The sequence below is a fragment of the Oryctolagus cuniculus genome, chromosome 5 (genome assembly GCF_964237555.1).
Source record: "Oryctolagus cuniculus chromosome 5, mOryCun1.1, whole genome shotgun sequence".
Lineage (NCBI taxonomy): Eukaryota > Metazoa > Chordata > Mammalia > Lagomorpha > Leporidae > Oryctolagus > Oryctolagus cuniculus.
Window position 1 is genome coordinate 8,282,603 of NC_091436.1, and position 12,607 is coordinate 8,295,209.

The 12,607-nt window shown below is 43.5% G+C and overlaps 1 protein-coding gene across 4 annotated transcripts in view; it reads right to left on the minus strand.

Moving 5' to 3' along the window:
* Positions 1-3,161: 3,161 nt before the first annotated feature.
* WTAP (WT1 associated protein) overlaps positions 3,162-12,607 on the minus strand; it is a 39,619-nt gene continuing 30,173 nt past the window's right edge. For 3 of the 4 annotated variants that reach the window (XM_051854197.2, XM_051854196.2, XM_070073310.1), the window contains exons 6-8: positions 12,310-12,488; positions 6,175-6,329; positions 3,162-4,377 (exon numbers count right to left, since the gene is read on the minus strand). In XM_051854197.2, the coding sequence (XP_051710157.1) occupies positions 3,794-4,377; positions 6,175-6,329; positions 12,310-12,488 (918 nt within the window). In that variant the 3' untranslated portion in view covers positions 3,162-3,793. Of the gene's footprint in view, positions 4,378-6,174; positions 6,330-11,734; positions 12,079-12,309; positions 12,489-12,607 lie in introns of those variants that run through there. The other variant, XM_070073311.1, reaches the window with a different exon arrangement.

The following is a 12,607-nucleotide window of genomic DNA, read 5'->3' on the forward strand; positions in this document are numbered from 1 at the left end:
GCCTTTCAAATAAATGTACACATTACAACAGACGTTGGGTCCCTGTGGAATGAGTTCCAGGCTCCTGGCTTCTGCCTGGCCCAGCTCAGCTGCTGTGGGCATTTGGGGAGTGAATCAGCAGGCCGCTCTCTGACTTTTAAGTAAAAATAAAAAATAGACACAGCACGCATCTGTGAAATCTGTGAGCCTCTATCTTGTTAGCCAAGCCAGAAATCTGTCTGCCTCTTGAAGTTCACCGACATCACTTCCCCCAGGAAGCCTGGCGCCTCGGCGTCCCAGACCCACTGTGCCCTCCGCCCATGCTGGAGTTCCGCCATCTGTCTCTACAGACTGTAAATTTCACAAGATGACCCTGACTTACTGCTTCGCACCAGCTCCTAGCACACTGAAGGCCCTGGACATGGGAGAGTGCGCATCCATTCCAAATGCATGTTTGAATGAGTGTGAACACTCACTTGTCTTTGACCTCAAGGATTTGTCAGAACCAGCTCTGGAGTACACCTTCGGAAGGTGACAGCTCGTGCAGCCTGGCCACCCTCATCCTAGCTCCTCAGTGTCTGTTCAAAGCTGTGTACGGGCCAGAAGGGAACCAAGAATCAACCCAAGACATAGGCATTGTTTGACTTGCCGAAGGCATTTTGGTCCTCACTGCTGGTTAGACTGAGTCGTTAAGATAAACCAGCCCTTGGCCGGTGCCACGGCTCACTAGGCTAATCCTCACCTTGCGGCGCCGGCACACCGGGTTCTAGTCCCGGTCGGGGCGCCGGATTCTGTCCCGGTTTCCCCTCTTCCAGGCCAGATTTCTGCTGTGGCCCAGGAGTGCAGTGGAGGATGGCCCAAGTGCTTGGGCCCTGCACCTGCATGGGAGACCAGGAGAAGCACCTGGCTCCTGCCATCGGCTCAGCGCAGTGTGCCGGCCGCAGCGCGCCAGCCGTGGCGGCCATTGGAGGGTGAACCAACGGCAAAAGGAAGACCTTTCTCTCTCTGTCCACTCTGCCTGTTAAAAAGAAAAAATGAAAAGATAAACCAGCCCTCTTCTGACTAGCAGAGTCCCCTAGGAAGGTTGGTGCTTCGTGCATTTCAGGGAGCCAAGGACCACCTTCCTCCACAAAACCTCTCCCCTGCTTCCTGCTGGCGATCCACTCTCCCAGCCACCTGCTGCTCCGGGCCTCAATGCTGACGCCTCGTTCCCAAGGCGCTGGCCTCAGGAAGGGGAGCCTTTGGAGGTCACTAGGTCATGAGCCCTCAGATAGATGAGCACCCTCAGCAGCAGCTGGGGGAGGAGGCGGCTAACAAGCAGGCCAGTCCTCTGCAGGCCAGGAGGGCCCTCGGTAGGAGCCACATCAACAGGCTCTGACCTGACCCTCCAACCTCCTCAACTGCGGAGAAAGAACGGGTTTTGTTTACAGCAGCCCAGCTAAGCCCTGCTGCAAGCACTCTACATGTATCACCTGCTTTAGAGCAGAAAACACAGTGAGGCGAAGCGGTGGCCGAAGGCATGCATGAGGGACAGCAGTGCCAGGATTCAAACCTATGAGCCCTGGAAACCAGCCTCTAACTTGAGGATGGATTTGAATCACACCCGCAATGAAGCAGCCAACTCCAGAAGTGAGAAATATTAATTAAATGCCTAAGTTATCCATCAACAGAAATGTGAAAACTCATAATCACACTGACAAACCTGTATTAATGTCAGGTTACACAACTGTATTACTGATGGAACTGGTGCTGTGCCATAGCGGGTAAAGTCGCCGTCTGCATTGCCAGCATCCTGTGTGGGTGCCGGTGGAGTTCCAGGCGCCTGCTTAATGGTCTGGGAAAGGAGGAGTCAGCCCCAGTGCTTGGGCCCCTGTCACCCAACTGGGAGACCTGGAAGAAGTTCCTAGCTTCAGCCTGGCCGTTGCAATCATTTGGAGAGTGAATCAGAGGAAGGGAGATCTAACTCTATTAAAATAAATATATCAATAAAGATAACTGAAGACTAAGAATCAAATCCTTGCAACTGTACTATTGGCTGAAAATTTTCCATTACGTATCAAGAATCACCTAACACCCACAGGACAGAGTTCAAACAAGTTAAAAGATTAAAAGAACATCCATGAACAAAAGCCAGAGTTCACAGAGTTTGATGAATCGATTCAATGTTTAATTATATATATTTATTTTAAAAAGGTAAACATTTAGTCCCTTGAGCAAACTGCATAGTTCAGTAACACTGCAGCACTTTCAATCCACCACTGAGATCAGACATACCCGCGTCAGAGGTCAGCAGCTGTGACCATAGCTCCGCCTCTGAAGTTGCTTGACTGTACAGGTTCTACCCAGCCCAGCTGAGTAGTCTGCTCTTGGCAGAAGTAACAAGTTTCATCCTAACCATATATGGAAAGGCAGATTCTAAAGACATGCAATATCACATAGAGCAAGATCATTAGTTACAAGAGGCAAAAAATGGAGCACTGACAGTCTCACACCTTAAAACCATCTTCCCTACATTCTAATACCTGGTACTGGTATGCTATTAGCAAACACGTGCTGGCCAATGTTTTAAAACAAATTATCAGGGCCACTGCCTACAGTGCTGGCATCCAATATGGGTGTTGGTTCTAGTCCTGCCTGCTCCCCTTCCGATCCAGCTCTCTGCTGTGGCCTGGGAAGGCAGTAGAAGATGGCCCAAGTCCTTGGGCCCCTGCACCCGCATGGGAGACCTGGCTCCTGGCTTCACGTCGGCCCAGCTCCAGCCATTGCGGCCAATTGGGGAGTGAACCAGCAGATGGAAGACCTCTCTCTCTCTCTCTCTGCCTCTCCTTCTCTCTCTGTGTAACTTTCAAATAAATATTTTTTAAAAATTATCAGACTGTATAGAAAACCTAATTGCTTGAAATCAGATCACAACTTAAAATATTTAGATATTTATTGTAGTCTTTGATGTATTTTCCAGCATTTTATAACAGTTACCTTTGTTACTCAGGGGAAAAAATAATTCCTACACTGTGACTTCACTGTACAAGGCAAAAATTAAAAATTATGTCCACAATCAAAATCAATGCATACACTTTAAGTTTCACCTTTGTTATATATTCAAGAATAATGAGCAGAAATTCAGCCAATTCAAGGAAAATAAATGACTACCAAACACATCCAAAATACAACAAGACAACCAATAAAGGAGTTACAATAAAAATCTTTATTTAGGTTTGGTCAGTACAGGTAAGATATACTGGAGTCACAGAGCAATATGCATTAACAGGATACAACAGTTCATAAAAACTGAGTAACTATGCACACACGTTTCTTACACATTCAGTCACCTAAAGAGAAAATGCACAGATGTGTGGTGGGAAAACTGCATCTAACACTGAAACTACTACAGGACTCCATCAGCAAGTCCAACTCTCAGTGATAAAACTAGTGTACTGGGCAACGCGGCAGTCCTAGGTCCACATCTACTCTAACACGTCTGCATGGTGCAACAGCAGGAGGAAGGATGCCTTACAGCTTGGGTTCTAGAGACAGATTTACAGACATCATCGCGGTATACTTTAAGGAAAGATTTCCATTTACAACTTCACATTAACTCATATAAAAATAACTTGACCCTACACAAAAATGTCCTTTTAGCAACATTCAAAGTAATTAACTGCTGTAATTCCAAGGTGGCAGAGGTATTGAAGCAAAAAAACAAAACAACACACACCCACAAAAAGGCAAACTGTGACAAAAGTATGCATTACTTTTCTGGACAGTATCCTCTCCCAAATTAAATGACACTGTATAAAAATTTGCTGGAAAAATATTACAAAACTGAACCCTGTACACTTACACTTGAGTCCAAGCCATTCTGGACGTGGCGGGAACCCACAGTTCGGTTACCTTTCCCACTCACTGCTTTCTCCTCTTGAGGGTCATGATTGGAGTCTGTGTCATTTGAGTGGTGTGTGAGAGAGTTTTCACTGCCCGTGGGAGAGTCTACACTTTCGTACCCCGCACTGAGTTGGTTTGCGTAACTACTACCTCCTCTGCCGGGTCTCTCCTCCGAGCTGCTGGAGGCCTTATTAGCACTCCCTGGAGAAGACGCAAAGTCATCTTCAGTCGCGTCCCCCTCCCTGTGAAATGCAGACCCAGACGTCCTCGGCCGGGAGGAGCTGCCGTTGCTTGGTCCGTTGGCCAGCCGACTGCAGTCTTTACTCGCGGCCTCGCCTTGCTCTGCAGGTTCCGAGGACGCAGTCCTGCTGGTACCCGGCGCGGAGGCCTGAGGCTGCTGCTGCTGGTACTGCGCCAGCTGCTGCCGCGTCTCCTTCAGCTGCTGCTGCAGCACGAGGATGGTGCTCTGCATGCCCTCCACCTCCTCGTCCAGCTGGATGATGAAGTCGTTCAGTTCTGTGCAGAGAGAGTCAGACCCACTTCAGTCTCAGAACTCACTGAACAGCATTTCCTAAGCGCTGCCACAGGGCCACTGCCGAGTGCTTATTAACCACTGATACACTTTAAAATCACAATACTATTTTTTAAAAATGTACTAGAATTTAAAAATAGCCATTCAAGAATTAGAATTCATTCAGAGTAGACTGCGTAAAGGAATATACTGTTAATATGTCTCTCTCTACATACACATATCAAAGCAAGTTAAGTTGATTCAAACCATCTCACCATAAAGAACTGTGACAACCCCCAAAATCTGCCCACGATTACCTGCAGGCCCCCAGAGCCAGTTCCTATCTCCTCACTCTCCTAGCCAGGGTCTTCACTCCACGCAGGTAGGGCCCTTAGGACAGTGTGGTTTTCTACCTTAACACTCCAAGTAAGTTTATGCCCTAACTGAACACTGTTCTCTGCTACAGAGGAAAGCAAAAATCTCAGAACATAACTCCTGTTGACTATGAAAATGCACACGTTCCTAAGTTCTAAGAGGCCTTTGGAAAAAACTCCTTCACTGCTATACAATCTATTTACATGTTCACAGATAACAAAGGCTAAGAGCTATCACTTTTCTTCTTTTTAAGATCTATTTATTCATTGGAAGCTAAAGTCACAGAGAGGCAGAGGCAAAGGGAGATCTTTCATCTGCTGGCCCACTCCGAAGCCAGGAGCCAGGAGCCTCCTTTGAGCCCCCTACGCGGGAGCAGGGGCCCAAGGACCCGGCCATTCTCCACCGCCCTCCCAGGCCACAGCAGTGAGCTGGATCAGAAGCAGAGCAGCTGGGACTCAAACAGGTGCCCACACAAGATGCCAGCACTGCAGATGGCAGCCCCACCCACCACACCACAGCACCAGCCCCGGACTATCACTTTCAAAATGCTGTTTTAGGGGCCAGTGTGCTGGCAAAGCTGGGTAAACACCTGCCTGAGATGCTGGCATCCCATATGGGGTCAGGTTCAAAACCCAGCTGCTCCATTTCTGATCCAATTCCTTGCTAATGCTCCCAGGAAAGCAGCAGAGGATAGCCCAAGTGCTTGGGCCCCCACACTCATGTGGGAGATCTGGAGGAGGCTCTGGGCTCTTGGCTTAGGCCTGGCACAACCCCAGCCATTGTGGCCATTTGGGGAGTGAATCAGCGGATGGAAAATCTGCGTTTCTTCCTAACTCTGCCTTTCAAAAACAGAGAAAAGGTATTACCTGGCTACTGATCTCATTAGCCATCAGATGCACTAATTCTCAACTAAAACTTCCAGTGAGTTTGGATTTTGTTCTAATATTAATCTGCACAGAGGAGAAACAGCACAGATGCTGGTATACCTGCATAAAAAGGCAGAGAGACTACAAGCTTGGTTTGACTCCGCAGCAAATTTGAACATAAAATCTTTTAATTTGGAAATTGCCAAATGTCCCCATGATGTTTTAAACCTAAAGAGAAATGGCTGAAGATACTCCTCCTTTCCAAGTGCTGAATATAAATTTAAATTTGTATATTTTAGTAACAACATGCTTTTTATGTCTCACCAATTCCTATTCCCCTCAAAACAAAACTTCTTAGGAAATTTACACAACAATTATGTGAGTGGGGGGAAAATCGCTAAAATCATTAAATGTGGTCTATTTGTTGACTCAGCTAGAAATGTTTCACTCAATTTTATATAAGGGAGAGATTAACATGTACAGAACCTACGTAACAGCCATGCCTGGCGGCTTAATAAAAAGCCAGTGTGAAGTTAAGCAAACTCCAAAAAATACCCTTACCATCCTGACTGCTTTTAAGCTCCTCACTATATTTCTTCTGTAAAGCCAACTCTGCTTCAAGCTGTGCAATACGCCCCTGGGACAGCTGCCTTCCAAGCTCTTGATTCTCCTGGATAAGCATTCGACACTTCGCCATTAACTTTTTGCCTGTTTGGCTGCAAAGGAAAGAGCCATCCATCACAAAATGAAGACAAAACTATGATCTTCTTCGCTTACAATCGCAACAGTGATAGATGTACCAGGTACAGAACAGAACTACGTCACAGCTGATGCCGCCCTGCAGTTACCGTCTTCGCTGCTCGAACACATCCACCTTCTGCATTGCAGCGCTTTGCCAACCAGCAGCAAAAATAAATCCTGAATAAAACATGCCCAGACTTTTTGTTGTTTGTATTACTCAATAATCAATTCTGAAATCTATTCATTTTTCTCACATTATCATCTGAAATAGCAACAGGTCAGGCAACAAACACACACCTTGGATATACCAATATTAATTAACACTAAAGTGTTGTGATTTCTTAAACAAAAAAGTTATTGAAAAGGTACATGAGGTACTAATCACAAGTGTGTACGTCTTTAAAATACGTAATATAAGACAGTACCTAGAAATGAATAAGAATGTATTTTTTGAGAAAAACACAGTATTCTTTGTACATTTATTTCCCATACCTCTTAATTTATCTATTATATTAAGTGAGGCCTCAAGTTTTAAGACTCTTCCCACTCATCAAGCCCTCAATTATTTAACTTCTTTAGGTACTATATGCTTTTGAGCAGTCAAGCAGGACATAGTTTTTTTTTCCCCATTCCATATCAGTATGTGGTTAACATTTTATTGATACTGCAAAACATCATCTTTGTGACACTAAGGCCTGGGCTACTTATCATAAACAAGGCAAACATGAAAATATCCACCAAATTTGGAAGGCTATACTTTCAACAAACTAGTTTCCAAATGCTAGTGCAACAGACTATAGAAACCACACATGTAGCTCCAGCACGAATGTAATGAAAAGCCCAAATGACAGGTTCTTAATACAACTCTACCGTTTGTCTTCAGCCTCAGTAATAGCAGAAATCACATTTTTTACTGGGATCTAGGGGTCAGCGCAGCAGTGCCTTGGGTTAAGCCACCACCTGCAATGCCAGCATTCCCTAAGAGCATTGGTTTCAGCCTATTGCACTTCCCATCCAGCGCCCAGCTAACAGGCTTGGGGAAGCACCAGAAGGTAAACAAGAACTTAGGCCTACGCAGGAGACCCAGACTGCAGTTCTTGGTTCCTGGCTTCATCCTGGCCCAACCCGAACCAACAGATGGAAGATCTTTCTATTTCATTCTCTCTCTGTAACTCTGCCTTTCAAATAAAATAAATCTTTATAAAAAGGGTTCTACTTTGAAGTAGTAATTTTGATATTATGTCTGAGACTGGGATAGGGATACTTTTACATTCCCATCATTAGGATAAGTCCAGAATGACCTTAATACTCAAAATGTTTTATAAATTTTAGTCTGTCTGTATTGTAATGGCATTCAGGTGCCCGATTCAGGACTGCAGAATCCATCTGATCCTATCAAGCCTTAGAACTTTAAAAATTATAGTTCTCTTTCTTTGAAGCAAACTACAAGGTTCTTTTACCTATACTTGTGTGTTCTAACATAATTCAAGGAAAAAGCTTGTAATTAAGTCTCCTTACAAAAATCTGTGAAAAAGTGAACCCCAAGTTAGTGCATGATAGGGTTTTATTCCTTTCTACGGCAACCATTAGCTGCTGTTTTGTTACTGTAGCTCCAGATTCCCCATCAGCATCTTCAGATTGGCCTACAGTGAGTAAGCACTTAGGAGCCAAACAATGGGGGCTGGCATTGTGGCATGGCAAATAAAGCTGCTGCAGGCCGCCTATGACACTGGCATCCTATATGGGTGCCAATTTAAGTCCTGGCTGCTCCACTTCTGATCCAACTCCCTGCTAATGAGTCTGTGAAAGCAGCGCAGGATGGCCCAGGTACCTGCACCCAGGTGGGAGACCTGGAAGAAGCTACTGGTTTTGGCTTGGCCCAGCCCCAGCTACTGAGGCCATCTGCCATCTGGGGAGTGAACAGACACCTCCATCTCTGTTTCTCTCTTCCTCTCCCTCTCTGTCTTTCAAATAAATAAAGTAAATCTTTAAAAAAAAAAAAACCTAACAAGAAGAAGTCAAATAATGAAGAGACAGACACCTTTTGTCAAAAACAGTGGGCTTTGTTCACTGGACTACCTATGCTCCCACAACTTTGTTTTCTTGCAAGGCACACAGCATTAGTTTTTTCCAGCTACAGCAGAAAATACAAACCCTATAGACAACTATAGAACATATAAACTAGTGACCTGATTTAATCCCCTACAAAAATACCAAACACAAATGCAAAAAATCAATACCTTTTAATAAACAAATGCCATTTTAAGAAATCTTATAACTTGCTAAATAGTGATTAAAATAATCTTACTAAAACCACTGTTCTTGGGGGCCGGTGCCGTGGCACAGTAGGTTAATCCTCCGCCTGCGGTGCTGACATCCCATATGGACACTGGTTCTAGTCCCAGCTGCTCCACTTCCAATCCAGCTCCCTGCTATGGGCTGGCAAAGCAGTAGAAAATGAACCAAGTCCTTGGGCCCCTGCACCCATGTGGGAGACCAGGAAGAAGCGCCTGGCTCTTGGCTTCGGATCAGCACAGCACTGGCCGTTTCAGCCATTTGGGAAGTGAACCAACGGAAGGAAGACCTTTCTGTCTCTACCGCTCTCTGTAACTCTAACTCTCAAATAAAATAAATAAAATCTTAAAAAAAAAAAAAAAAAAAAAAAAAAAAAAAAACTAGGCCGGCGCCGCGGCTCAATAGGCTAATCCTCCGCCTAGCGGTGCCGGCACACTGGGTTCTAGTCCCGGTTGCCCCTCTTCCAGGCCAGCTCTCTGCTGTGGTCAGGGAGTGCAGTGGAGGATGGCCCAGGTGCTTGGGCCCTGCACCCCATGGGAGACCAGGAGAAGCACCTGGCTCCTGCCTTTGGATCAGCGTGGTGCGCCGGCCACGGCAGCCATTGGAGGGTGAACCAACGGCAAAGGAAGACCTTTCTCTCTGTCTCTCTCTCTCTCACTGTCCACTCTGCCTGTCAAAAAAAAAAAAAAAAAAAAAAAAAAACCTGTTAAACTGTTCTTTAAACATTCTGCAATTTTACTTTAACTATGTCATGTAAAATATGTGCCCCACACGACACCAAAAAATGATTTAACTGCCACTGTTTTTGACGTAATTTTTAAAAATTAAAAGCAAAAAATCCAAGCTGTTCTCAAAATCGAATGACTCAAAGAACAAACACAGTGGGAAATACTGCAAGAGAAGAACTTAAGAAAAGCAATGGACGTTGTATGTTGCTCTTGTTATCAAGAGGAAGAGTAGCAGGCTATTCTGGGAAAATGTGTACATAATTAACTAAATGCAAACTGAAACACACCTGTCTAACCACTGTAAAATGCATGCGTTTCACATCAGTGAAATTTTTGAACTAAGGTGAACAAGAAAATTCTGGGGATCTTTCTCCTACACAATTAAAAGTGAGAAAACGGGTAAGTGAAAACACCAGACTCATTCTACGTGAATTTTCCAGAGCGAGCACTGACTACTGTCCCAAATGAATGATATATTTCTTGGTACCTGACATACTCTGACTTATAGCGTAATTTTACAAGACAAGAATCTATTTTAAGTGATTAGGATAAATGACTCATTACTATAATGGAAACAGTATATAACCATTTAAATATAATAATCTAGACATACTAAAATATTTAAAAAAAAATGCCTGAGATAAAGTGAAAAGAAAAAAACCCTGCAGATCATCCGTATGAATGGTATGATCACATTTGCTGTAAGACAAATACACATCAAATGCCCGCATCGCACAGAAATTATCGTGCCAGTATGAAGAGATTAACAGTTACTGCTCCTGAGAGTAAATAGGGAAGGGTCAAGGTCACAGCCAGGGGACACTCTTCATCTCCATCTTTCTCCACTCTGTTTCAACCTCATACAGAAGCATTCCTTGTTTTATCAATCGCAAAGAGAAACGCTTAATAATAAGAAAAAAAAGTCCACAGACTTTAAAAGTGACTGTTAACCTTACACAGCAAGGATGCTGGCTGGATTTTGTACATGGTAATAACATCTTTTATGAATTACTTCTTGACCTACTGAAAAGAGACCGTTTCTACTGAGATCTTCAAGATATATAAAAGCCTGTGACACAGTCAGCCAATTTTGATTCAAACACATTTGGTTACTTACCCTGCAACCCCCAGACAATGAGAATTTTAGAGGTGGACTTCTTGCTGAGTCACACAAACCATGCCTTCAACCCACCCTCTACCCCACAATCAGTTCCCTAAAGCACAAACATACAAGATACTTACAATTGGTTTGAATGATTAAGAGAGAACTTAAGTCACTCATGTTAAAACTGCACTTAAACGTTGGGACAAGCTGGAACATTTATCTTCCACTCATCTCAGACTCCATTATCACCAAGCAAAACATTCGAATTGGTGACTTACACAGTGATCTGACGAAAAAAATTCACCTCCAGGATTGGATGGAAGCATGAAGAAAATAATGCCTCATTTCTCTAAATGAGTGAATGAATTTGCTAGAAATGATCACTCTATCTTTTCCAATTCACAAAAAGTCTCACTTAGGCCGCCCACAGTTCCAAAACATCATCTCCCCAGTCTTCTGGCAGGCACCCTGTGAGGCTGTCCCACAGTAACCCCTCTGCAATATCCTGGGACAACATGTCAAGTAACAAGTGTCGTGTCTCCTTGTCTTTAGGATACAGCTGGAATAAAGTCATCTTTTAAAAATAAGACAGCCTTTCACTTTGAAGGGCACACCAACAATTTTCCAAAATCAATCTGCTCTCCATAGCCCCCCAAAATTAAAATATTTCAGAGTACAACAAAATCATATTATTCCTTGAACTTAAAAAAAAAAAAACCAACTATTTCAAGGCACATTTAATTTAATATCAAGAGTTCAATACAAAAAGTCCAAGTACAATGAAGGAACACTTTCCCCCATTAACACCAACGACAAGGCTCTTTTCACATGTGCCTGTTGAATGGAATGGGGTTTCATAATGTTCACTACTGGAAAAAGTAACGCAGTGAGTCTCTTCACAGCCAATATCCTTATACAATCTAGTTATGAAATGAATGTTTATATGCTTCGAACAGTTTAAACCTGAAGTTTGATACCAGACCTTCATGTTTATACAGTCCTTAGTAAGATTATCTACAGTTTTTGCAACCATTCCAAGAACAAACCATTGATTAAACCACATTGATTTAAGGCTCCATCAAGAAACACAGAGCTCCAAGCTAAATGGTTAAAGGTATGCACTACTTGTACTGACATCTATTGCTTGATTTTCTCATGACTACTCAAAGTTGGTTCTTAACCAAAAAAAACACAAAAAAACAAAAAAACAAAAAAGAAAACAAAAAAAAAACCCTTTTAAAGGCAAAATCACCTCAGTTGAGTTTTGACCCAGAAGTTCAAGAACAATGGTGAAGTCCACAGTCTTATTGGCAAAACTGATATACAGTGTCTCTAAGTCACTATGCTCAAGGTTAAGAGCGATGAATATTCCATTTTTACATTTTACTGGAATTTTACATGTTCAATTCATGATTTAAAGGCTCTAGGTTTTCATTCCTCCAAACTGTCTGCAGACACAGTGTGCCTCAGACTTAAGACTTCTGTTTCTCCCTCTATTTTCTTCAAACAGAAACATTTCTCAAGTGTCTACATGTTTTAGAAGGGGAAGTTTCGGAGGTGGCCACTTCTTCGGAATAGTCCGACGGCATCAGGCCTCTGAAGCAAGGGGAAGGGGAAGAGAGAAAAGCTGAAACACAAGGCTCATCTGTAAGTTTTACATTAACCATTACAGGCTGGACAGTGTAAGAATGTGGTTTGGTTTTTTTTTTTTTTTTTGGCTCAAAAAGTCTGAGTCTTGGTGAGGAAACGAGTACTTGGCTGTCCCACCACAGTTTCTCGTAGTGGGACTGTCAGGGAAGTCTTGACTGGGGAGTATGATTTGTTTACCTATCAGGCGTAAACTTCCAGGCACTCAGTTCATTTTGGGCTTGTTCCAGTTTGTCTTTAGTCTGTTCCAGTTCACCTTTCATTTTTAGGAAAAACAAGTTGATCGCTGGGTCTACCATTGTTGATCTCAGTTGGGCAACACTCGGCTGCTGGACTTGCTTGAGGTACTGGATTTGAGTCTGCGCAAAGCAAAAGAGACAATTACTATCAAATCAAAGGACAGATACTAACTGAATTGTTAAGCTATTCCTCTTAAAACATCGCACAATTAAAACAATTATTTCAGGTTATTGATGTA